The sequence below is a fragment of the Rhinoraja longicauda genome, chromosome 36 (genome assembly GCF_053455715.1).
Source record: "Rhinoraja longicauda isolate Sanriku21f chromosome 36, sRhiLon1.1, whole genome shotgun sequence".
NCBI classification, from domain to species: Eukaryota; Metazoa; Chordata; class Chondrichthyes; order Rajiformes; family Arhynchobatidae; genus Rhinoraja; species Rhinoraja longicauda.
The window spans coordinates 11,620,169-11,647,690 of NC_135988.1; the positions used below are offsets into that span (position 1 = coordinate 11,620,169).

The window sequence follows — 27,522 nt, forward strand, 5'->3', positions numbered from 1 at the left end:
GGGCGCGGAGGGGCCGTGACGTCACCCTTTGTCCCGTATTTGGGAGTGAGGAAGTTGGCAACCCTACTAATGCGGGATAAGGGCGGTCCCGTGCGGGACAAACTAATTTAGCCCAAAATACGGGACGTCCCGGCTAATACGGGACAATTGGCAACACTAGCTGCTTCCATGGAACCCTTCCTCTGGGATTACATCAAGTGTTTAAGAAGATCATGCAGTTTGCAACTTTTATTCTGGGTTAAAGACTCTGTACATTCTTTTGGCAATTTCAGTTGAGTAATCGATGTTTAGTTTCGTTTTATTTCATTATAGTTTAGTTTGGTTCAGTTTAGAGATAAAAAACCGGCCCTTCGGCCCACCAAGTGGACTATCGATCACCCGTTCACACCGTTTAGGGCGGTCACGGTGGCGCAGCGGTAGAGTTGCTGCCTTACAGCGAATGCAGCACCGGACACCCGGGTTCGATCCCGACCTTGGGCGCCGTCTGTACGGAGTTTGTACGTTCTCCCCGTGACCTGCGTGGGTTTTCTCCGAGATCTTCGGTTTCCTCCCACACTCTAAAGACGTACAGGTTTGTAGGTTAATTGGCTGGGCAAATGTAAAAATTGTCCCTAGTGTGTGTAGGATAGTGTTAATGTGCGGGGATCGCTGGTCGGCGCGGACCCGGTGGGCCGAAAGGGCCTGTTTCCGCGCTGTATCTCTAAACTCTAAACCAGTTCTTTGTTGTCTCCTTTTCGCATCCACTCCCTACTCACGAGGGGCAATCTCCAGAGGCCAGTGTGCTTTGCGACTTGGCCTGCACTTCTGGTTTCCAGTGTGAGTTGCTGACAGAGCAGATCATTGCTTAGTGGTTACAAACCGAAGACTTTCCACTCTGTGCCGTTCGAGAGACCGGGGCAGATCCTGACTCCTGGTGTCAGGATAGACACAAAATGCTGAGAGTAACTCAGCGGGTCAGGCAGCATCACTGGAGAGAAGGAATGGGTGACGCTTCAGGTCGAGACACCCATCAGCCTGAAGAAGGGTCTCGATCAGAAACGTCACCCTTTCCTCCCCGCCGGGCCCCCCCTTTGTTCTCGGTGGCCTGATTGCCCAGTCCCTGGCGCCACACCAACACCAGAACCATTGAGCAAATGGCACGGTGGCGCAGCGGTAGAGTTGCTGCCTCACAGCGCCAGGGACCCGGGTTCGATCCTGACCACGGGCGCTGTCTGTACGGAGTTTGTACGTTCTCCCCGTGACCTGCGTGGGTTTTCTCCGAGATCTTCCGTTTCCTCCCACACTCCAAAGACGTACAGGTTTGTCGGTTAATTGGCTGGGTGCCCCTAGTGTGTGTAGGATAGTGTTAATGTGCGGGGATCGCTGGTCGGCGCGGACCCGGTGGGCCGAAGGGCCTGTTTCCGCGCTGTACCTCTAAACTAAACCAAACTAATATTAGCGTCTGTATCTCTGACCTGAACTGAACTGAACTACTGTGGCGATGGGCTTAGTTTTCTAGGTTGAGTGCATATCCTGGAGTTGTAGCACAAGAACTTTGTGTTTTCATTGGAATCAATTCAACTTCTCATAGCATTCAAAATGTCTCTTGGACCGCCAAGGCAACGGTCCAAGTGCTGGAAGTGAGATCAGAGATCAGAGGGTGTGCCACGACATTGTATGTGCATGTCGTGCTTTAGACTGTAAACTTAAAGCTGTAAATTGTACGACTCTTAAAGGTGATGGGATTAAGAAATCCGAAACTGCCGCCTAACATTGTGACCGCGTGGGTTTCCTCCGGGTGCTCCGGTTTCCTCCCACACCCCAAAGGCGTGTGGGTTTATAGGTGAATCGGCCTCTGTAATATTGCTCCTGACGTGCAGGGAGAGGATGCAAAAGTGCGACAACTCACGTACACCAATGTGAACTGGTGATCGATGGTCAGCAGGGATTCGGTGGGCCGAAGGGCCTGTTTCTAGGCTACATCTCGAAAGTAAATGAGTAGATTAGATGAGTACTGACCCGAATAAAGGTTGCCAATCCCCATTCTCCAGAGATGCTGCCTGACCTGCTGCGTTACTCCAGCATTTTGTGTCTTTTTTTTACGCAATTTTGTTCCATTTCGTTCCAGAACCAAACTTTGTCGGTTCGGCGTACATCCAAGAGAGTGCGAACGTCGAGGTGGGGGACGATGATAAGATCTATTTCTTCTTCAGTGAGAGAGCCGTGGAGTACGACTGCTACAGAGACCAAGCGGTGGCCAGAGTTGCACGCGTCTGTAAGGTAAGACGGGCTTGAAGACGCAGGAACCTCGAGCAAAACACACACAACGCGCTGGAGGAACTCCACGGGTCACGGTGGCGCAGCGATAGATTCGCTGCCTCACAGCGCCAGAGACCCGGGTTCGACAGAGAGTTGCCTCACAGCGCCAGAGACCCGGGTTCGATCCCGACCGCGGTTGCTGCCTGCGCGGAGTTTGTACGTTCTCCCAGTGCCTCGCGTTTGTTTTCTCCGAGATCTTCGGTTTCCTTCCACACTCCAAAGACGTTGCCTCCATCACAGTGAGGGGGTGTTTGGAGTCACTGTGATGGATGTTTGTGTCGGGGTCGGGCGTCCTGGGTTCTTTTCTTTTTTTGCTGTGTCCCGTGACTGCTGAAATTTCGTTCGGTGTTTGTGCCGAGTGACAATAAAGTTTTGTTATACTGTTATACTGTTTGTAGGTTAATTGGCTTGGCATAGATGTAAATTGTCCCTCGAGTGTGTAGGATGGTGTTAGTGCGCGCGGGGATCGCTGGGTCGGTGCGGACCCGGTGGGCCGAAGGGCCTGTTTCCGCGCTGTATCTCTAAACAGCTGCATTCCCATTGGACATTCCCATCCCCCTGCTTTCCCCTGCCTCACATCTGTTGTCCGCTGCATCCTGATTGCATCTCTTAATTCCTCCCCCCCCCCTCCTGCCCGCCTCCCACACATCCTGATTGTAACACGTTTCATGTGAAGATCTGTCCGTCCCACAGTAACTCACACGTCTTTCAAGAAGCAAGGGGTTCCCACCAAGGGGGGGGGGCACGGGAAAGGCAACCTTTCCACCCCAATGTCCTTATCTTCAATTCAATTAGAATCAGATGGCTGTCCTGCCAACAGATGGTAAACCCACTGACAAGAGTCATATCTGAGCAGGGCCAATCCAAATCCCTGGCCACTTCTGCTCTTTCACCCCCCTGCTCTAATTGACATTATTTTGTCAATCTGATCAGGAAAAGTCACGGCCACAAATGCATCGGAAATGCAGAGGGCAAAATAGGGAATGGGACCCCTCGACGACCCGAAATGTCACCCGTTCCTTCTCTCCAGAGATGCTGCCTGTCCCGCTGAGTTACCCCAGCTTTTTGTGCCCATCTTCGGTTTAAACCAGCGTCTGCAGTTCCTTTCCTACACATCGGGAATGAGAGGTTTGGATTGAGAGTTTTGTTTTGTTTAGAGATACAGCGCTAAAGAGATAAAGAGGCCCTTCGGCCCACCGGGTCCGCGCCGACCAGCGATCCCCGCACATTAAACTCTACCCTACATACGGACTGGGGGCCATTTTACATTTTTATACCAAGCCAATTATCCTACAAACCTGTACGTCTTTGGAGTGTGGGAGGAAACTGAAATTCTCGGAGGAAACCAACGCGGGTCACACGGAGAGCCCGTAGTGAGGATCAAACCCGGGCCTCTGGCGCTGTAAGGCAGCAGCGATAATCACATTACAACTATCTAGACAGAGACTGCCCCAGAGCTGAGGGAGCACTATGCTGTCAGTGGGCGCTACGGTGGCGCAGTGGTAGAGTTGCTGCCTTACAGCGCCGGAGGCCCCGGTTCGATACTGACTATGGGTGCTGAGTTTGTACGTTCCCCCCGTGACCTGCGTGGGTTTTCTCCGAGATCTTCGGTTTCCTCCCACACTCCAAAGGCGTGCAGGTTTGTAGGTTAATTGGCATCGGTAAAGATTGTAAATTGTCGCTGGTGTGTAGGATAGTGTTAGTGTGCGGGGATCGTTGGATGCCTCGGAGTCAGTGGGTCGAAGGGCCCGTTCACGCACTGTATCTCTAAACTAAAGATTCCAGGGCAATTTGGAGCAGGAGTGTTCGATGGCACCAAAATATTGAATGTGCAAGTTGTGAAAGTGCTTTGCAAGCTCACGTTTGCCTTTGCTGAAGAAGTCTTTTCTGACCTTTCTGAGGAAGGGTCTCGACCCGAAACGTCTCCCATTCCTTCTCTCCAGAGACGCTGCCTGACCCGCTGAGTTACTCCAGCTTTTTTTTTGCGCCGATCTTCGGTTTAAACCCAGCACCTGCAGTTCCTTCTGACGCGTTCTGTATTTTTCAATTGCAGGGTGACCTGGGAGGAGCTCGAACGCTTCAGAAGAAGTGGACCACTTTTCTGAAGGCACGGTTGCTGTGTTCCCTCCCTGAGCAGCAACTTGACTTCAACAAGATCCAGGCGATCTACACACTGAACGACAGTAGCTGGCAGAACACAGTGTTCTTCGGTGTCTTCCAGGCTCAGTGGTAGGTCTTCGTGATTAATTTATCTCCTTCCCTTCCTGTCTCCCCCCCCCCCCCCAATCTGAGGCCTAGGTCTCGCTGTTTGTCCTTCCTCTCGTCGGCCCGTGAGAGCCGCTACCGCGGTTCGTTCTTGAGCCCTCTGCAGCACCGCCATTGTTTCCTCGCCGCCTGTCAACTGGGTGAAGTGTTCCACGTTACCCCACTTTCACATCCACTCCCCCACACACCGGAAACGATGTACAGACGGCCCCGTTAAACCACACACCCCCGCGCCTTTGGGACCTGGGAGAAAACCCGGAGCATCCGGACGCAAAAGCCCACGCCGTCGCTGCGAGAACGTGCAAGGGGAGCACCCACGATGTCAGGGTTCGAACCCGGGGTTTACGGCGCTACGAGGCAGCGCTCTACCGTGTACGCCACCGTGACGGGGAGGGCTTGGCGTGAATGGGAGTGAAGGGCGGGGCGGTGAATAGGTGTCCTATTCAGTCCGAAGAAGCGTCTTTCAGAAAGGTGGTCCACTTTTTCTGAAGCGTTCGAGCTCCTCCCAGGTCACCCTGCAATTGAAACGTCACCCATTCCACCTCTCCAGAGATGCTGCCTGACCCGCTGAGTTACTCCAGCACTGGGTCCATCTTCAAATACATGAACATGTTCTACATTTTCCTTGAGCTTCGTCCCCTTTGATGTCTCCTTTTCACACCTTACCCTTCCATATCCCTGTGTCTCCCGCTCCCCTGACTTTCAGTCTGAGGAAGGGTCTCGACCCGAAATCGAACACTTAAGTGCAGTGACAGCCAAGCCCTGCAGCTGAACCTATATTCTCAGGACATTTGAACCGCTGGTTAGCATTAGTAACCAGCCCGGTGATCACAAGAGCATTAAAAATACATGCCCCACTGTCATTTACATTTAATTTGAGCTTGTGTGTTGTAGAATCGTACAGCGAGCTGTGGCTTTCAGTGGTGGGGATGGGGGAAGTGTAAGAGATCCATTGATCCGTCGGCCATTGAGCGCTAAAGAGCCAAATCAGTCCAGGGTTTAATGCACTTTCCTGGAATAGGAGAAAGAACTGTCAGCACTTTCCACCATCGACCCAGCCATTTTATATTTCAAGTACACGAGGAAATCTGTCCCTCCACTCAAATCTCTAAAGGATTATCGCTGGAAGAAATAGCTCGGGGCAAGGTAGTTGAATATCGAGGACGGAAAGGATTAGTGTAACATGAAGCTGTGGACTCGCTGAGTTGGACTGGGAGATGTGGCGTGTGGGGAGGGGGAGGGGAGGGAAAGGGGGGTAGTTGTTCACCTTACAACGATTCCCTGTGGAAAAGCTCTGGGAATGAGCATCGGGTGGAGGGCATCGGAGACAGCAGTGTTTCTGGGAAGGGCAAGGCTTAGAGAGAGAGAAGGTCGTTAGTGATAGGTATCACAAAATGCTGGAGTAACTCGGCAGGTCAGGCAGCATCTTGCAGAGAAGGAATGCAGGTCGTTACATCAGTCTGAAGAAGGGTCTCGACCCGCAACGTCACCCATTCCTTCTCTCCTAGATGCTGCCTGACCCGCTGAGTTACTCCAGCATTTTGTGATACCTTCGATTTGCACCAGCATCTGCAGTTATTTTCTTACACATCATAAGTGATAGGAGTAGAATTAGGCCATTCGGCCCATCGAGTCCGCTCCGCCATTCAATCATGACTGATCTATCTCTCCCTCTCAACCCCATTCTCCTGCCTTCTCCCCATAATCTCTGACACCCGTACTAATCAAGAATCTATCTATCTCTGCCTAAAAATATATCCATTGACTTGGACAATAGACAATAGACAATACGTGCAGGAGGAGGCCATTCGGCCCTTTGAGCCAGCACCACCATTCAATGTTATCATGGCTGATCATTCTCAATCAGTACCCCGTTCGTGACTCCGCTATCCTTAAGAGCTCTATCTAGCTCTCTCTTGAATGCATTCAGAGAATTGGCCTCCACTGCCTTCTGAGGCAGAGAATTCCACAGATTCACAACTTTTTGACTGAAAAAGTTTTTCCTCATCTCAGTTCTAAAAGGCCTTACCCATTATTTTTAAACTGTAACCCCTTGTTCTGGACTCCCCCAACATTGGGAACATGTTTCCTGCCTCTAACGTGTCCAACCCCTTAATAATCTTATACGTTTCGATAAGATCTCCTCTCATCGCTCCACAGCCTCCTGTGGCAAAGAATTCCACAGATTCACAGACAGATAATGGTTTAGTTTAATTCAAGACGAAAGGTAGGCAGATTTAGTCAAGCTCCACAAGTCTAACAGGAAATAGATTACTCAGCAGAACGTCTTGGAATGGCGGACAGGAATTGGGAAAATTCTGATTTAGAATCAAGCATTGATATCATATATATATATACAGCCGGAAACAGGCCTTTTCGGCCCTCCAAGTCCGTGCCGCCCAGTGATCCCCGTACATTAACACTATCCTACACCCACTAGGGACAATTTTTACATTTACCCAGCCAATTAACCTACATGCCTGTACGTCTTTGGAGTGTGGGAGGAAACCGAAGATCTCGGAGAAAACCCGCGCAGGTCACGGGGAGAATGTACAAACTCCTTACAGTGCAGCACCCGTAGTCGGGATCGAACCTGAGTCTCCGGCGCTGCATTCGCTGTAAAGCAGCAACTCTACCGCTGCGCTACCGTGCCGCCCTTGGCAAGTGTGCTGCTACAGGGAGCTGGCTCAGACTGCAGTGAGCATCCAGTCAGTCAGTGCAGCCATCTTGGCCCTCAGCTGGCTTTCAACAAGTTGGGGAGGCACATAGGTTTGCAGCTGAATTGGCTTTGGTAAAGTTGTAAATTGTCCCCCTTGTGTGTAGGAGAGTGCTAATGTGCTTGGTGATCGCTGGTTGGTGCGGCCTGATGTGGGCCGAAGGGCCTGTTTGTGCGCTGTGTCTCTAAACTACAAAACCTGAAGGCTCAGCTTTAGGTTCATTGTTGTTTCATAGACCGAGGCGCATGATACACATTATTTTACTATCCAAAACAGATCAGATAAGATCATGCAAAAATACAATTGTGACAAACTCAAGCAGAGTAGGGAGTGCAAAAAGGGTGCAGAATATAGTTCTCAGCATTGAAGTGCACCTCTACAGTCGAAAGAGTTGGGATATGTTCTGTCACCACTAGGGTTGCCAACTTTCTCACTCCCAAATAAGGGCCAAGAGGTGACGTCACCGCCCCGCGCCCCACGTGACTTCACCCAGCCAGCGGCCACGTGCTCCCACTCCACCAATGGCGGCCGCCCGGGCCAGGAGGCGGGTTGCTACGCAACCTCCGTTAGGCAGCGCTGGGGCCTACAGTGTCCGGGCCTACAGTGTCCGAGCCTACAGTGTCCGAGCCTACAGTGTCCGGGGCCTACAGTGTCCGGGCCTACAGTGTCCGGGGCCTACAGTGTCCGGGCCTACAGTGTCCAGGGCCTACAATGTCCGGGGCCTACAGTGTCCGGGCCTACAGTGTCCGGGCATACAGTGTCCGGGCCTACAGTGTCCTGGGCCTACAGTGTCCGGGCCTACAGTGTCCGGGGCCTACAGTGTCCGGGCCTACAGTGCCCCCCCCCCCCCCCCCCCCGGGCATAATACGGGACAAGGGGGGTCCCGTAAGGGACAAACCAATTAAGCCCAAAATACGAGATGTCCCGGCTAATACGGGACAGTTGGCAACCCTAACTACCACAACACTACCCCACCCATTGCTCCATACGCCACGTTCTCCCTGTGACTGTGGGCTTATCTTTAGGTTCCTCCACTTTTCTCCCACATTCTAAAGACGTGCATATTTGTAGGTTAATTGGCTTCAGTAAGTTGTATGATTGTCCCGTGTATGTAGAACCGAACTAGTGTACAGGGTGATCGTCAGGCGGCATGGAGTCGATGGGCTGAAGGGCCTGTTTCCACGCTGTATCTCTAAACTTTAGACTTTAGCGACACAGGCCCTTTGGCCCACCGAGTCCGTGCCGGCCGGTGATCACCCCGTACACAAGCACTATCCCACGAGATAACTAAACGGGAAAAGTCCCTGGATCAAGATCAATGGTTTAACGCTGCTTTATTGTCACTGAACCTGGCTACAGTGAAATTATTTTTATTTTTGCGTACTGTTCAGTTAAGTCTTACCCCACAAAAGCACAATCATACACAATTACAAGTGTGCAAGAACACTGAGGCAGTACACAAGAGTCGCCACGTTTCTGGCCTCAACTTGTATCCTTCAATTCTCAACGTTCTTAGTATAGTTTAGTTTAGAAAGACAGCGTGGAAACGGGTCCTTCGGCCCACCGAGTCCACACCAACCATCAGCCACCCGTTCATACTCGTTCTATGTGATCCCACTTTCACATCCACTCCCTATAACGCTAGAAACAATTTACAGAGAGGTCAGTTAACCTGTAAACCAGCACGTCATTCATTCATTAATTCATTCATTTATTCATTCATTCATTCATTTATTTATTTATTTATTTATTTATTCATTCATTCATTCATTTGAAACCGGAGCACCCGGATGAAACCCACACTGTTTCGCAGGGAGAACATATCCCCGGCCACTCCCTCTTCTCCCCTCTCCCATCAGGCAAGAGGTACAGAAGTGTGAAAACGCACACCTCCAGATTCAGGGACTGTTTCTTCCCAGCTGTTATCAGACAACTGAACCATCCTACCACAACCAGAGAGTCCTGAACTATACTATCTGCCTCTTTGGAGACCCATGGACTATCTTTGATCGGACTTTACTGGTTTTATTTTGCAATAAACGTTATTCACATTATTCCCTTTATCGACAGTTTTGGTCTCCTAATCTGAGGAAAGACATTCTTGCCGTAGAGGGAGTACAGAGAAAGTTCACCAGATTGATTCCTGGGATGGCAGGACTTTCATATGAAGAAAGACTGGATAGTCTCAGCTTGTACTCGCTGGAATTTAGAAGATTGAGGGGGGATCTTATAGAAACTTACAAAATTCTTAAGGGGTTGGACAGGCTAGATGCAGGAAGATTGTTCCCGATGTTGGGGAAGTCCAGAACAAGGGGTCACAGTTTAAGGATAAGGGGGAAGTCTTTTAGGACCGAGATGAGAACGTTTTTTTTCACTCAGAGAGTGGTGAATCTGTGGAATTCTCTGCCACAGAAGGTAGTTGAGGTCAGTTCATTGGCTATATTTAAGAGGGAGTTAGATGTGGCCCTTGTGGCTAAAGGGGTCAGGGGGTATGGAGAGAAGGCAGGTACAGGATACTGAGTTGGATGATCAGCCGTGATCATATTGAATGGTGGTGCAGGCTCGAAGGGCCGAATGACCTACTCCTGCACCTATTTTCTATGTTTCTATCATGTATCTACGCTGTGGACGGCTCGATTGTAATCATGTATTGTCTTTCCGCTGACTGGTTGGCACGCAACGAGAAGCTTTTCACTGTACCTCGGTGCACGTGACAATAAACTAAACTGTGCTGATCTCTCTGCCCTAGGGCTGATCTGGACGTGTCTGCGGTCTGCCAGTACCGGATCGGGGACATCCAGCGAGCGTTTGACGGGCCGTACAAGGAGTACCGGGACCAGGCACAGAAGTGGGGGCGATACACGGATAAAGTGCCAAGCCCCAGGCCCGGAGCAGTAAGTCGCCCAAGTTGACCATTCCGCGTAGACCGCGTCCACCAAGCAGTAGACCATTCCGCGTCTATTGGAATGGCGGTAGAGTTGCCGCCTCTAACCGCCGGAGACCCGGGTTCGATCCTGACCACGGGTACTTGTCTGCACTGAGCTTGCACGCTCTCCCCGTGACCTGCGCGGGTTTTCTCCGAGATCTTCGGTTTCCTCCCACGCTGCAAAGACGTGCAGTTTTGTAGGTTAATTGGCTTAGGGTAAAAGAAAATGGTAAGGTGTGTAAGGTGGGAATCATTGGTGGGTACGGTCTCGGTGGGCCGAAGGGTCTGTTTCCCTGCTGTATCACTAACCCAAACTGAGATTCACTAACCCAAACTGAGATGATGCCCGGCCCGCTGAGTTACTCCAGCGCTTTGTCCCGAAGCTTGTGTTGAGTGTGGGTGGGACACCAGAGGCTGGGGCCGGTGAAGTGTTAATAGTTGTTGTGAGACATGGCAGGGAGATGGCTATTTGGCCCAATCACAGGAGGGCTGGGGAGAAAGAAGGCCAGCACTCTTTCTGTACTGACTGGCTGACTACTTGGTGAACTTGCAGCAGAATCTGGACTCGCTGTGCATTTGCCGCAAGGCAATAGCTTGTAACACTCTTCAGAAGGGAGCAGTGAAGCAGCTCGATATCGCCTTGCAGCCCTGTCAGAACTAATCTGACGTGAGGTGAATTAATGTGGGCACAAGAGGGCTGTTGATGCTGGAAACCTGGGCAACACACAGTGCTGGAGAAGCACAGTCAGCCAGGCAGCATCTCTGGAGGGCATGGATGGGCGATGTCTTCGTCACAAGGAGAAAGTGTAAACTCCACACTGACAGCACCCGAGGTCAGGATCGAACCGGGGTCTCTGCGGCTGTGATGTAGCGGCTCTACCAGCTGTGCCATCGTGCCGCCACTCTCAGCCGAGCTTGACCACTGAGCTTGGGATCTCCCAGGCCTTTGGCCCATCGTGCTGTGCTAGCCCCCTCATGGTGCTGTCATCAGGGTGGCTACATCAAGGGACAAAGGAAGGATATAGGTGGAGACAGGAAGATAGAGGGAAGGGGGAGGGGAAGAGAGCGACAGAGGAACTATCTATGATCACATTGAATGGCGGTGCTGGTTCGAAGGGCCGAATGGCCTACTCCTGCACCTATTGTCTAAACCTGTGTCCTCCCTCCTTCGTTCCCAGTGCATCACCAACAGCCACAGGGCTAGTGGCTACAACACGTCCCTGGAGCTGCCTGACAACACTCTCAACTTTGCCAAGGAGCACCCGCTGATGGATGCGCTGGTGCAGCCAGTGGGCGGCCGGCCGCTGCTCATGCAGAAGGGGGTGAGGTACACGCAGATGGTGGTGGACCAGGTGGCATCGTGGGACGGCACTCCCTACACCGTGCTCTACATCGGCACAGGTCAGTCTCCCTCTCTGCCGGGCGGCGTGGCGCGGCGCGGCCCCTCGGGGACATGTCGGTCTCAACCCGGGACTGCAAGGTCCTTGAATCGCTCGCCAGGCTTTGCCCTGCCCTTCCTCTCCGTCACCCCATCACTCCTCCTCTGTCCACCCAGGCAGCCACCATCTCCCCTCCTCTTTGCTTCATTAAAAAGACAAAGTGCTATAGACAATAGGCAATAGGTGCAGGATGAGGCCATTCGGCCCTTCGAGCCAGCACCGCCATTCAATGTGATCATGGCAGATCATTCTCAATCAGTACCCCGTTCCTGCCTTCTCCCCATACCCCCTGACTCCGAGAATTCCACAGATTCACAACTCTCTGACTGAAAAAGTTTTTCCTCATCTCCGTTCTAAATGGCCTACCCCTTATTCTTAAACTGTGGCCCCTTGTTCTGGACTCCCCCAACATTGGGAACATGTTTCCTGCCTCTAACGTGTCCAACCCCTTAATAATCTTATACGTTTCGATAAGATCCCCTCTCATCCTTCTAAACGACGGTAGAATTAGGTAAAAGGACATCCTGAGGGAGGGGTGGATCTCCACTTAGGGTTGCCAACTTCCTCACTTCCCAAATGCGGGCCAGAGGGCGACATCGCCGCCCGCACGCCCCACGTGATCTCACCCAGCCAGCGGCCACGCGCTCCCGCTCCACCAATGGCGGCCGCCATTGGTGGAGCGGGAGCGCGTGGCCGCTGGCTGGGTGAGGTCACGTGTGGCGCGGGGGGGCGGTGACGTCACCCTCTGTCCCTTATTTGGGCGTGAGGAAGTTGGCAACCCCTACTAATATGGGACAAGGGTGGTCCCGTATTGAGGCAAACTAATTTAGCCCAAAATACCGGGATGTCCCGGCTAATACGGGACAGTTGGCAACGCTATCTACACTACCCGCCTGTTCTGGGAAAGGTTCAGCGAGACCGAGCGACGATGATTTGCTTTCAATGCAGCGAAGAGTGGGATGCTCTAGTTGGATAGTTTATGTTCGACCGAGTGGGGACCTCGATGGAGTGTTCGTCACAGAGTTGGTTATTGTTTGTTGCCCCCGGTCGGGAGCAAAGTAGGCCAACTCCATGAGAAACAGAATTGGCCGGTGTGGGAATGCACAGGAAGAATAGATAGTAGGAGCTGGAGCCGGACACTGAAGAGGTCTACTGGCCAAATGCAAGCAAATGGGAAGAGGTTAGATGTGGCACCTTGGTCGGAATGGACGAGTTGGGCCGAAGGGCCTGTTTCCAGCCTGTAGGACTCTATAACTACCAGATACATGGGACGCCGATCGGAAAGGTTGAGAGGGATATGGCCTCACTGCAAGGAAATGAGAGGAGGTTGGATGAGGCACCTTGGCGGGCCTGGGTGAGTTGGGACGAAAAGCCTGCCCCCATGCTGTGTTTGTGACTCAATGGCTCTAAATGAAATGTCGCCGGAGATGACTGCTGTGCCTTCGACGGGTTCTTTCAGAACGATTCCTTCCTCGAGCAACACACGAACGCACAGCATTTCCCTTCCTCAACGTCACCAGGGAGGTGATGTTAAACAGGAAAGAAGAGTGGGGGGGAGTTTGCAGATGAAGTTTGCGTGTTCTTAGGGCCTGCTCCTTGACATTCCCCATGTGGGAAAGTGCATCCTCTTGAAATGGTGCAGCTAAATTTAGTTCCACAGCAGCACTGATGATTTGCAGACTGAGGTTAGAGCCACTCACAGCTGGGTTACTCATGAAGAGACCGATTCAAACCCTCAGGTTTTAGAATCACTGAGATCCTTTGATAGCCAGCCGTATGCACTTGAAAGGCATGTGATAATAATTTATTTTTATATTGCTCCTTAGTTTAGCCTAATTTGGAGACACAACATGGAAACAGGCCCTTTGGCCCACTGAGCCCACCGATCACCCCTTCACACTAGTTTTACGTTATCCCACTTTCTCATCCGCTCCTTAGAGGCTAAGATCTTCTGATGCAGCTGTTGTCTTACAGTGGCCCTCCCCACTAGAGTTGCCAACTGTCCCGTATTAGCCGGGACATCCCGTATATTGGGCTAAATTAGTTTGTCCCGTACGGGACCGCCCTTATCCCATATTAGGCCCGGGGGGTGCTGTAGGCCCGGACACTGTAGGCCCGGACACTGTAGGCCCGGACACTGTAGGCCCAGACACTGTAGGCCCGGACACTTTAGGCCCGGACAGACACTGTAGGCCCGGACACTAGTGTAGGTCTGGAGGCCCAGGTGCAGCCTCCCGGCCCGGGCGGCCGCCATTGGTGGAGTGGGAGCACGTGGCCGCTGGCTGGTGAGGTCAAGTGGAGCGCGGCGCGGTGACGTCACCTTGTCCCTTATTTAGGAGTGAGATCGTTGGCACCCCCTACTCCCCACTGAAAGAAAGAGTTCTAACCCAGGCCTAATCCTGCTACAACATGCTTGGGTGGCACGGTGGCGCAGCGGTAGAGTTGCTGCTGGACAGCTCCAGACTACATGTGGGAGTTTGTACGTTCTCCCCGTGACCCGCGTAGGTTTTCTCTGGGTGCCCTGGTTTCCTCCCACACTCCAGAACAAGGGGCCACAGTTTAAGAATAAGGGGTAGGCCATTTAGAACTGAGATGAGGAAAAACCTTTTTCAGTCAGAGAGTTGTGAATCTGTAGAATTCTCTGCCTCAGAAGGCAGTGGAGGCCAATTCTCTGAATGCATTCAAGAGAGAGCTAGATAGAGCTCTTAAGGATAGCGGAGTCAGGGGGTATGGGGAGAAGGCAGGAACGGGGTACTGATTGAGAATGATCAGCCATGATCACATTGAATGGCGGTGCTGGCTCGAAGGGCCGAATGGCCTCCTGCACCTATTGTCTATTGTCTATTGTCCAAAGACGTACCGATTTGTAGGTTAATTGGCTTTGGTATAGATGTAAAAATTGTTCCTAGTGTGTGTCGGATAGTGTTAATGTGCGGGGATCGCTGGTCGGTGCGGACTCGGTGGGCCGAAGGGCCTGTTTCTGCGCTGGATCTCTAAAGTCCAAAGTGGATTTATGTCCTGGTTAGACCCAAAAAGCAGGGGTAAGTCAGCATCTCTGGGGAAAAGGAACAGGTGACGTATTGGGTCGAGACCCTTCTTTAGGCCAGAGCCGACCCGACCCAACCCGAAACGTCACCTATTCCTTTTTGCCCAGAGATGCTGCCTGATCCGTTGATTACTTTTTATCCTGTCTGTCTTCGATTTAAACCCCAGCATCTGCTGTTTACGTCCTGTTTATTTGGTAGCTTGGTCGGTCGGTCGTGGTCTATTTTAAATGCCTTCCCCACGTGACTCTCCTTGCCCAGGAACGGGATGGCTTCAGAAGGCAGTGGTGGTTGGTCCTCAGACCCACGTCATTGAAGAGGTCCAGCTCTTTGGGGAGCAGCAGCCCGTGGAAAGCTTGGCCATCTCCAAGAAGAAGGTGAGTCGGCCCAACGTTCTCCTGCACGCCCACTGGGCCGAGACCAACACTGCTTGTTCCACCCGCACGCAACCTCCACAGCTTCGCCATGCATCAATCATAATCATAATCATAATCATGCTTTATAAGTATGTTTTGCAACATACGTGGAACTTCATTTGCCGTACAGTCATACCAATAAAAAGCAACAGGACACGCAAAATACATTTTAACATGAACATCCACCACCATGACTCCTCCACATTCTTCAATGTGATGGAAGGCGAAAAAAAGTTCAATCTCTCCCTTCTTTGTCCTCCAGCGGTCTGGGGCCGCTAAGCTTCCTTTGACCGGGCGATCTTGACTCCCGTAGCCAGGGGCGGGCTTTCCTCCTGCCCGATCAAGCTCCATCATCGAGGAGGAGTCACAGCTCCCCCACTCTGGGCGATCTACCCCCCGGGTCGGGGCTAGTCAAACGTCGTGCGGCCTTTGGAGCTTCCCGACGTCGGTCTCAACCCGGGACTGCAAGGTCCTTGAATCGCTCGCCAGGCTTTGCCCTGTCCTTCCTCTCTTCCACCTTCCCCCCCCCCCCCCATCCCTCCATCCGCCCCCTCCCCCCCCCGCAATCAGTCTGAAGAAGGTCCCGACCTGAAACGTCACCTGTCCATGTTCTCCAGAGGTGCTGCAACCCAGTGGAATCAATATTGAAAACAGACACAAAAAGCTGGAGCAACTCAGCGGGAAAGGCAGCATTTATGTCAAGAAGGAATGGGTGACGTTTCAGGCCGAGACCCTTCCTCAGGCAGATGAATATTGATTTCTCTAACTTCAAGTAACCCCGCCATCCCCTCTCTATCTATCCCTCCCCCACACAAGCCGCGCCAGCTTCTCGTTATCACCCAGCAACAGCTAACAATGGCCTGCTTCCTTTACCATTGTTTCGTTTTTGCATATCTTTCGTTCATTTGTTCTACATCCCTCTACATTATCGTCTATACCTCTCGTTTCCTTTTCCCGTGACTTTCAGTCTGGAGAAGGGTCTCGGCCCCGAAACATCACCCATTCCTTCTCTCCAGAGAAGCTGCCTGACCCGCTGATTTTACTCCAGCTTTGTGCGCCTGTCTTTGGACTACGGTTTAAACTAGTGACCGCAGTTCCGTCCGACACCGCTGAGTTACTCCAGCTTTTTGTGCCTGTCTTTGGACTGCAGTTCCTTCCTACAGCGCTGAGTTACCCCAGCTCTTTTCGTTAGACCAGCACCTGCGATTCTCGTGTGTGTAACGCGATCTCGGTGGGTCCGAGATCCCTGACACTCCACTCCGCTCCTTCCTGCAGAAGCTGCTGTTTGCCGGCTCCCACACCCAGGTGGTCCAGGTTCCCGTGGCCGAGTGCCGGAAGTACCGAGGCTGCCCGGATTGTATAATGGCGAGGGACCCGCACTGCGCTTGGGCGAACCACGAGTGTGCAAGGATCGACACCTTGCCGAAGTAAGTAACTCGCGAGAGATTCCTATTCCGTGTCGGGGCCGGGCCAGCAAGGCAAAATACCTCGGCTTAGTATTTGCAGTTCAGAGATAAAGCAGCGGAAACAGGCCTTTCGGCCCACCGAGACCGCGCCGACCAGCGATCCCCGCACACTAACACGAGGGACGATTTACACTTACACCAAGCCAACTAACCAACTGAAGAAGGGTCTCGACCCGAAACGTCACCCATTCCTTCTCTCCCGAGATGCTGCCTGACCCGCTGAGTTACTCCAGCATTTTGTGAATAAATACCAACTAACCATCTAACCTACAAATTCTTCGGAGTGTGGGAGGAAACCGAAGATCTAGGAGAAAACCCACGCAAGGTCACGGGGAGAACGTACAAACTCCGTACAGACAGCACGCGTAGCTGGGATCGAACCGGAGTTTCCAGCGCTGTGAGGCAGCCACTCTACCGCTGCCCCACCGTGACACCCCTTCCTGACGCTGCTGGAAATTGAACATTAATTTTAACATTCATTCATAAGTCCATAAGCTCTAAGCAGAAATAGGCAATTCGGCCCATCGAGTCTACTCCGCCATTCGATCGTGGCTGATCTATCTCCCCCTCTCAACCCCATTCTCCTGCCTTCTCCCCATAACACCTGACACCCTGAACCAACCCTACATGTTCAGTTCAGTTTAGTTTAGTTCTGTCGTGGGGTCGACTGACTTCCCCACCCTCCCACCCTCCCCTCCTCAATCTTTGCACATCCCCCAATCCTTTCCACTCCTCTCTTTAATTTCATGTTTCATATATTTAGTGTTTTATGACTGTTGGCAGACCAATTTCCCACCTGGGATAAATTCTATTGTGTCGTATTAGTGCGGTTGTCAGCGGTTATGGGGAGAAGGCAGGAGAATGGGGTTAGGAGGGAGAGATAGATCAGCCATGGTTGGATGATGGAGTCGACTTGATGGGCCGATTGGCCTTATTCTGCTCCTATCACTTATGAATTTATGAACAAGCGCTCAGTGTGGGTGGGAAGTCAGGAGTTGGACAAAGAAATGTTCGGTAAACTAGGTTGAAGTTGACCCCCCCCACAGTTTCCGACACCAATACTGAGTAATGTTCATTTAACTGGAAATAAATTGCTGAGAGACATTAAGTCAGGGGAAGTTGAAAGCAAATATAGACACAAAATGCTGGAGTAACTCAGCGGGACAGGCAACATCTCTGGAGGCAAGGAATGGGTGATGTTTCTTCAGACCGAAGAAGGGCCTCGATCCGAAACGTCACCCATTCCTTCTCTCCGGAGATGCTGCCTGTCCCACTGAGTTACTCCAGCATTTTGTGTCTGCGGTTTAAACCAGTGTCTGCAGTTCCTTTCTACAGATGTTGAAAACAAGAAGCATGCCACACTTGTCAGCTGCACAGCTGTGCTGTCCTCCTGAGCCCTGCTCATCGACTAAAGGGCGTGCTTCATTGAGTTTGCGATCAGCTACGGTCCAAGGGCATGTGGCTTCCTTTTGGGAAGAGAGCAGACTTTGAATTCTGGGGAATCTTTCTGTTTACTTTGACCCCTCTGTGATCAGAGCTTTATGCGTAGAAAGGAAGTAGTGTGTGTGTGTGTGTGTGTGTGTGTGTGTGTGTGTGTGTGTGTGTGTGTGTGTGTGTGGGGAAGTCAAGTTGTACAAAGGGTCAGATCTGCGTCGCAATCTCTGAGGATTCTGCTTCCTCTTGGCTCGGAGCCTCGAAGGGGAGGGAGGGAGGGAGGGTGGAATGGCACGGTGGCGCAGCGGTAGAGTTGCTACCTTACAGCGCCAGAGACCCGGGTTCGATCCCGACTACGGGTGCTGTCCGTACACAGTTTGTACGTTCTCCCCGTGGGGCTTTCTCCGGGCGCTCCGGTTTCCTCCCGCACTCCAAAGACGTGCAGGTTTGTCAGCCTATTGGCTTTGATCGCTTTAAACTAATGGACATAAATCCTAGCAGCCCTCTGAGGGGGCGCTGTGAACTGTTTATGTATGTGCTGTTATGTTTGTGTGCCATTGTGTGTTCGTTCTTAGTACCTGAACTGATGTACAGCACTTTGGTCAACGTGGGTTGTTTTTAAATGTGCTATACAAATAAAATTGACTTGACTTGACTTAGTACAGGCACCTCATGTTTTATGCAGGGGTTAAGTGTTAGAGAGCTGGTCCTGAACTACTATCTACCTCATTGGAGACCCTCGGACTGTCTTTGATCGGACTTTACTGGCTTTACCTTGCACTAACGTTATTCCCTTATCATGTATCTCACACTGTGCATGTCTCGTTTGTATGGTCATAAGAAGTAGGAGCAGAATGAGGCCATTCAACCCATCAAGTCTACCCCGCCATCCAATCATTGCCGTTCTATCTCTCCCTCCTAACCCCATTCTCCTGCCTTCTCCCCATCACCTCCAACACCTGCGCTGATCAAGAATCTTATCTATCTCTGCCGTACAAATATCCGCCGAAATCATGTGTAATCATGTATTGTCTTTCCGCTGGCTGGAGAGAACGCTACAAAAAGCTTTTCACTGTACCTCGGCACGCGAGACAATAAACTGAGACTGTGCGTGATTCAAAAATTGTTTTTTCTTTTTCTTTTTCCTAGAACGCTTGCAGTGTATCAGGACGTGGAATCTGCCAACGTTGACTTGTGCCCGAGGACGCAGCCCGCCAAAGGTAAAAGAGAGAGCTGGATAGAGCTCTTAAGGATAGCGGAGTCAGGGGGTACGGGGAGAAGGCAGGAACGGGGTACTGATTGAGAATGATCAGCCATGATCACATTGAATGGTGGTGCTGGCTCGAAGGGCCGAATGGCCTCCTCCTGCACCTATTGTCTATTGTCTATTGACATGGGAGCATGTAGCTTCGTCTAGACGTGGAGTGCTGGAACATCCACTTCCGGAGCTGGCAAACCCCTGCTCAGCTTGGCACTGGGTACCGCTTCCACTGGTGAAGCCACCACTGGCATCACAGGGCTCGCGGCCAGCCCAGCTGTGAGTGACGAGATCCATAAACACAGCGTGGGTGTAGGAAGGAGCTGCAGGTGCTGGTTTAAATCTTAAGATTTCAGACACAAAAATGCTGGAGAAACTCAGCAGGAGGAGCAGCATCTCTGGAGAGAAGGAATGGGCGACGTTACGGGAAGAAGGGTCTCGACCCGAAACGTCACCCATCCCTTCCCTCCATGCTGCCTGTCCCGCTGAGTTACTCCAGCATTTTGTGTCTGTCTTCCATAAACACAGCCTCACTGAGAGTTAGTGGTTGGTGACTGGAACACTTCCCAATCTCACTCCCTCTCTCTCGGCCTGAACGAACACACCAACGTCTGTGCGTGTGTGTGTGTACAAGAGTGTGCGTGTGTGTGTACGTGTATGTGTGTGTGTATGGGGGAGTGTGCGTGCGTGTGTACATGTGTGTGTGTACGAGAGTGTGTGTGTGTGTGTGTGCGTACGTGTGTGTGTGTGTGTGTACGGGAGTGTGTGTGTGTGTGTACGAGAGTACGTGTGTATGTGTGTGTGTACGGGAGTGTGTGTGTATGAGAGTGTGTGTGTGTGTGTGTGTGTATGAGAGTGTGTGTGTGTGTATGAGAGTGTGTGTGTGTGTGTGTGTATGAGAGTGTGTGTATGAGAGTGTGTGTGTGTGTGTATGAGAGTGTGTGTGTGTGTGTATGAGAGTGTGTGTGTGTGTGTATGAGAGTGTGTGTGTGTGTGTGTGTACGAGAGTGTATGTGTGTGTGTGTGTGTGTGTACGAGAGTGTACGTGTGTGTGTGTGTGTGTGTACGAGAGTGTATGTGTGTGTGTGTGTGTGTGTACGAGAGTGTACGTGTGTGTGTGTGTGTGTGGTGTGGACCTGTACAACGCCCCACCTCCCCCAGCAGTTTAGAGCCCGTAGATAAATGCGGCCTGACCTTGCAGTAGCGAGGGTGACGTATTAGCGGGGATGCGGGGAACAAACCAAACCGTGGGTGTTGTTATTGAGCGGTGTCGCAGACTCGAGGGGCCGAACGGCCTGCTGCTTCTGTTGCTCGCCCTGGGGCTGACGATTGTCTGTATCTCCTCCACTCTTCCAGGAGGTCCCAGGTCCAAGGCCGTCACGGTGGTGACTGGCACCGCCATCCTCCTGCCCTGCCCGCTGATCTCCAACCTGGCTGTGCCCACTTGGCTGTTCGAGGGGCAAGACCTGGGCAGGTTCCCCGGCGGGGGCTACCAGATTCGGCACGGAGCCCTGGAGATATTGGACGTGGGGCCGCAGCACCGGGGCGGATACCTGTGCTACTCCGAGGAGGGGCAGGGGCGGGTCTTGTCAGGCAACTACTCCCTGGTGGTCTTCTCCAGCCAGGCCATGGCGCTGGAGAGCCGGTCGGCAGGCTTCAACCTGGGCCTGGTGTGGTTAGGCGTCTTGCTGCTGGGCGCCCTGGTCTTGGCATGCCTGCTGGGGACCGTCGTCCACCTCAACCGCAAGCTGAAGGGGCAGCTGGAGAAGGCGGCCGGGGCGCGGGAGGCCGCGGGCACCAGGGCGCCGGAGTGCCCGCTGCCCAAGGAGTTGCCCCGCGGCACCACCTTCATCCCCAGCCAGACCGCCAGCTCGGACGACAAGCTGTGGGATACGCCGTCGTACTACTACTCCGACGGCTCGCTGAAGATCGTGCCGGGCCACGCCGTCTGCCATAACGGCCGGAGCTCGCCCGCGCTCAACGGCACCGCCAACGGCATCCCGGGCCAGCCCCTGCCCACCGCCCTCCAGTCGCCCACCCGCCTCAACCTGGCCAACATCCGCGGCGCCAACACCAACGGCTACATCCGCCTGCAGCTGGGCGAGGAGACCGCCGACCCGTTCTCCGAGGAGCTGCGGAAGAAGCTGAAGCAGCGGCAGATGCTGCCCGACGCCAACCCCGAGGAATCGTCCGTGTGACCGGAGCCCACCGCGCTCCCGTTCCACCGCCCCGGCTACCTCACGCTCCCTGTAAATAGCCACCAGGAACCCGACACCGAGAAACCACCCCCTTTGTATATACTTCACAAGGGAAGCCATTTCACAGGCTTGACAAGGTCCCGGCATAAGCAGACACCTAGAGACATAAATACTTACGAAGCTGGGACCCACCAGGGCCTGTATCTCCACACTCCCACACGCCCTGTATCTGTGGCTGAACTGTACCCACTGTGATCGGGCAGAGACACCACACACTGCCACCTGGTCCCTTGTCATTCCACACGTGCTCTGGAGCAAGCTGGCTGCCTGGCAGACAGGTAGGTGTGCACTAAATACAGGGTCTTCCCGCTCGTTGCCGTTCTGGTGGGGTGATGAGTTGGGTATACAGTATGTGTGTGTATGTGTAGAGATGTACAGATGCACATACATCTGTACAAACATCAGTCTGATGAAGGGTCTCGACCCGAAACGTCACCCATTCCTTTTCCCCGGAGATGCTGCCTGACCCGCTGAGTTACTCCAGCATTTTGTCAAACATACACACACACATACATAAATATACGCATACATACATGCACACGTACATACGCACATACATGCACACATACGTCTGAAGAAGGGTCTTGACCTGAAATCTCAACTATTCCTTTTCTCCAAAGATGTTGTTTGACTTGCTGAGTTACTCCAGCATTTTGTCAAACATACACACACACATACACAGCCACTCACACGCACGCACACACACACACACACACACACACACACACACACACACACACACACACACACACGCACGCACGCACGCACACACACACACACACACACACACATAACCCACGCACACACTCGCACGCAAACACACACTCACACACACATAACTCACGCATACACACACACACACACACACATACACACACTCACGCACACACACACACTCAAGCACACATAACTCATGCACACACACACTTACGCACACTCACGCACATACACACACACACGCACACACTCACACGCACACACACACATAACTCACGCACACACACTCACGCACACACACTCACGCACACGCACACATACACACACTCATACACATACACACAGGCACACTCACGCACACACATAACTCACGCGCACACACACTCACGCACACTCATGCACACACATGCACACACACACACACACACACACACACACACACACACACACATATAAAACAAACAAACAATAATAGTGCAAAAAGACAAAACCAATCCCCCCAGGTCTATGCAGTTCAGAGCTTATTTTGAGGTTGCAGTGTTTAACAGCCTGGTGGTTGTGGGGAAGAAGCTGTTGCTGAACCTGGACGTTACAGTTTTCAGGCTCCTGTACCTTCTTCCCGATGGCAGGGGGGAGATGAGAGTGTGGCCAGGGTGGTGTGGGTCTCTGATGATGCTGGCTGCCATTTTGAGGCAGCGACTCCTGTAGATCCCTTCGATGGTGGGGGGGGGGGGGGGGGGGGGTCAATACCCACGATGGACTGGGCCATGTTCAGCACTTTTCCCATCTATCCATCTCTGTCCCACATGTCAAGTCAAGTCAATTTTATTTGTACGGCACATTTAAAAACAACCCACGTAGACCAAAGTGCTGTACATCAGTTCAGGTACTAAGAACGAACATACAATGTCACACAAACATAACAGCACATACATAAACATTTCACAGCGCCCCCTCAGAGGGCCTCAAACGCCAGGGAGTAGAAATAGGTTTTGAGCCTGGACTTAAAGGAGTCGATGGAGGGGGCAGTTCTGATGGGGAGAGGGATGCTGTTCCACAGTCTAGGAGCTGCAACCGCAAAAGTGCGGTCACCCCTGAGCTTAAGCCTAGACTGCGGGGTAGTGAGTAGCCCCAAGTCGGACGACTTGAGGGACCTGGAGATAGAGTGGTGGGTTAGAAGATTTTTGATATGGGGGGGCAAGCCCGTTTAGGGCTTTGTATGTGAATAGGAGGAGCTTGAAGATGATTCTGTACTGTACTGGGAGCCAGTGGAGAGAGGCCAGAATCGGGGTGATGTGGTCCCTTTTACGGGTACCCGTCAGGAGTCTCGCTGCGGCGTTTTGGACCAGTTGCAGGCGGGACAGGGATGATTGGCTGCTCCCAGTGTATAGGGAGTTGCAGTAGTCTAGGCGGGAGGAAATGAATGCGTGAATGATTTTTTCCAATGTCGTCAAATTGGAGGAATGGTTTGATTTTAGCTATGGTACGAAGTTGGAAGAAGCTGGCTTTTACCACAGTGTTGACTTGCTTGTCAAACTTTAATGCAGAGTCAAATATCACGCCAAGGTTTTTGACATGCGGTTTGACTAGGCAGGATAGGCTTCCAAGGCTGCCTGTTATTGTTTTGATGGTCATCCACTGTAGTCATCCACTGAATCTCCACAGACCCACAGGTAGAGAAATCCGAAGATCCAGCACAAGATATCAAGATATCACTTCATATCTGAGCCTTGAGTAGCTGACCCTGATTTTGAGATAAATCTCTGGCTGTAGACAGCCTCGCCAAGGGAAATATCAATTGGACACGTTAGAGGCAGGAAACATGTTCCCAATGTTGGGGGAGTCCAGAACAAGGGGCCACCGTTTAAGAATAAGGGGTAGGCCATTTAGAACTGAGATGAGGAAAAACTTTTTCAGTCAGAGAGTTGTGAATCTGTGGAATTCTCTGCCTCAGAAGGCAGTGGAGGCCAATTCTTTAAATGCATTCAATAGACAATAGACAATAGGTGCAGGAGTAGGCCATTCGGCCCTTCGAGCCAGCACCGCCATTCAATGTGATCATGGCTGATCATTCTCAATCAGTACCCCGTTCCTGCTTTCTCCCCATACCCACTGACTCCACTATCCTTAAGAGCTCTATCTAGCTCTCTCTTGAATGCATTCAGAGAATTGGCCTCCACTGCCTTCTGAGGCAGAGAATTCCACAGATTCACAACTCTCTGACTGAAAAAGTTTTTCCTCATCTCTGTTCTAAATGGCCTACCCCTTATTCTTAAACTGTGTCCCCTGGTTCTGGACCATTCAAGAGAGAGCTAGATAGAGCTCTTAAGGATAGCGGAGTCGGGGGGTATGGGGAAAAGGCAGGAACGGGGTACTGATTGAGAATGATCAGCCATGACCACATTGAATGGTGGTGCTGGCTCGAAGGGCCGAATGGCCTCCTCCTGCACCTATTGTCTATTGTCTAATTCAATATTCATACCCCAAGTGAATTTTGCAACGAGGTTTTTATTTTTTAAAGTCCAAAGGGCATGGGCCGGGCATCTAGTAAGAACATGATTCCAAGAATTAGTCTGGCAAAGGTATCTTCCCTGTTGTGAATCAGCAGTTAGTAAACAATAGTCCAGTGTGTTATGTTGGATCAAGACTCTCTTTCTACACACTCTTTATATCCTCTTACAACAAGAGTCAACAGTTTCTAGTTACTTGCTGTATCCTTTAGGGTTTAGTTTCAGAGATACAGTGTGGAAACAGGCCCAGCGAGTCCCCACCGACCAACATTCACCCGCACACTAGTCCTATTCACCTCACCAGTGACATTTTACAAGACGCCAATTAACCTGCCAACCTGCACGCCTTTGGAACCGCAGAAAACCCATGTGGCCACACTAGGGATAACGTGCAAACTCCACACAGACAGCACCCTCCTTAAGTTCTGGCTCAATTTTAGCCCTACGCTTTTAATTTTTGGGCACCCGGTACAGAGGGGGGGAGGGTCAGGAGGGAGGAGGGGGTCTCCCTGTCGGTCTGCTCCTGGGCCTGGCCAAGATGGCCATCCGCGGGTCCAGGCAGCGGGCAGTCGACGGCCTCACAGAGGTCGGCTGCCTACCCCTGTTCCGGGCTTACGTCCGTGCCCGCGGTGTCCCTGGAGAGGGAACACGCGGTGTCCACGGGGACGCTGGAGGCCTTCCGGGAACGCTGGTCGCCGCGGGGGGTTGAATGTATTGTTGACAGATGGCGGGATTTTAATGTGATAATTGTTTAATTTGTAAACTGCCGATACAGGCGGCTTTTGTTTGATCACATTTTGCTTAGTATGTTTGTATGTTTTTCTTTGGAATAAAACTTTTATATATAAAAAATAAAAAATAAAAAATAAAAAAGTTTTAAAAAAATAAAATAAATAAAAATAGTCAAGTTCGAACCTGGCTCTACGGCGCTGTGAGGCAGCAATTCTACCTCTGTGCCACCTGCATGGGGAGGAACTGCAGATGCTTGTTTGAACTGTAGACACAAAAAGCTGGAGTAACTCAGCGGGACAGGCAACGTCTCTGGAGGGAAGGAGAGGGCGACGTTTCGGGTCTCAAAAAACCTGAAACGTCACCCATTCCTTCTCTCCAGAGATGCTGCCTGTCCCGCTGAGTTACTCCTCTCATCGTGTGTCTGTACACTGGGACGGCTCGATTGTAATCACGCGTTGTCTTTCCGCTAGCGGGCTAGCTTTTCACTGTACCTCAGTGCACGTGACAATAAACTAAGCTTAACTGATCTAACCATGTTTTCCAATCCTCTCCACACAGCGTGACCTGCCGCTGGAAGAGAGGTTACGGCAGTGACCCTCTGACCCGGGGGCTCCTCGTGACACTTTGGGCAACAGCTCACCAGGATGCCCGATCTGAGTTGGCAACAATGGCACTGGAGCGGACGATGTGGCACAGCCGAGCGACAAGGGACTTGATGTAGAGGGGCAGCGGGCAATCTGGACAGGCACCCTCTCCAACCACTGACGCCTTCAACCACGCTTGACGTCAGTGAACAAGAGCTGGGAGTGTGGACACCCTCTCAACAGGACGACCTACTACTTGCCACGGTCCTGCTGACAAGCAAAGCGGAGAAGCAATCAGTGACGTTCGAAGAATGTGGTCCTCATAAGCTTGGGCAGTAGACCAAGGAGTTGGGTGGTCTCTGCGTAAACCATTGGACATTCGAGGAACGAACTACCGGACAGGAATCTACCATTTTGGTAGATTCCTACATCGGCGAGACCAATTCGATCGATTCGCTCGAGTTTTGGGTGCTTTTGTACAGGTTGACCCTGCCTTGTGTCGACTGGCACCTGATTTGCAAGCTGCTGTAAAGGTGGTCTCCAATGCCCCTGGTCTATGGACTCTTATCAATGGAGCATTGAGTGCTGTGGAGAACGAGTGGCCAAGCGATGGCCAAGTGTTAGTTGGTGGCGTTGTATATAACCACGCACGGTTGCATGAAAGCTAAACACAAAGTGCTGGAGGAACTCAGTGGGTCAGGCAGCATCTGTGGAGGGGATTAGGATGGGTGACGTTTCGGGTCAGGACCCCGATTGCTGGAGAAGAGGAGTGGGGGTGGGGCAAAGCCTGGCAAGTGATAGGTGGATGCAGGGGGGGGGGGGGGGGAGGGGGTGGGTTGGCAGATGGGAGGAGCAAGTGACAAAGGAGACCGAGGGGGCGTTGAACACGGAGAGAAGTCGAGTGAGATGTGAAGCCGGAGGGAGGCGTACAGATAGAGGGCGAGCGAGTGAGGCAAAAGCAGGAGAATGAGGTTGAGAGGGAAAGATAGATCAGCCATGATTGAATGGTGGAGTAGAGTAGATTGATGGGCCGAATGGCCTAATTCTGCTCCTAGAACTTATGAGTTTCTGAACTTATGAAAGGGAAATAATGGGAGAGAGGGGGGTCGGGAGATGTTTGGAGGTGTGTTGCGATGAAATTGCCTGCGGTATATTCCAGCGGTCATTTGGGAAATTGTGCGGAGGATGACGGGATTTGCTTGGGAGTTGTGTGGATCGACACACAGCTCTGCACAGTTCCCGTTCCGTTCACGCCGGCCGTGGGAATGTGCCTGACACCCCACCCCCACCCCCACCCCCCGCCCTTTCACCTTGTTTTGAAAACACTTGAGTTGTACATAATGGTGGCGAGATGCGTGTCGTGGGGGAGTGAGTTGGTCCGAGGGCAGGCAATGAACTAGGGCGGGAGAAACCGGAGGCGAAGTAGGTGTAACATAAAGGAAGAAGATGCGGGCGGAA

The 27,522-nt window shown here is 52.1% G+C and overlaps 1 protein-coding gene across 1 annotated transcript in view; it reads left to right on the forward strand.

The window, feature by feature from the left end:
- Positions 1 to 26,890, forward strand: part of sema4c (sema domain, immunoglobulin domain (Ig), transmembrane domain (TM) and short cytoplasmic domain, (semaphorin) 4C) — a 100,033-nt gene extending 73,143 nt beyond the window's left edge. The window contains 9 exon segments of the mRNA XM_078428942.1: positions 2,108 to 2,259; positions 4,352 to 4,527; positions 10,030 to 10,174; positions 11,385 to 11,607; positions 14,951 to 15,066; positions 16,381 to 16,532; positions 19,155 to 19,225; positions 20,620 to 21,799; positions 26,039 to 26,890. Of these exon segments, the coding sequence (XP_078285068.1) occupies positions 2,108 to 2,259; positions 4,352 to 4,527; positions 10,030 to 10,174; positions 11,385 to 11,607; positions 14,951 to 15,066; positions 16,381 to 16,532; positions 19,155 to 19,225; positions 20,620 to 21,461 (1,877 nt within the window). The 3' untranslated portion in view covers positions 21,462 to 21,799; positions 26,039 to 26,890.
- Positions 26,891 to 27,522: the final 632 nt, after the last annotated feature.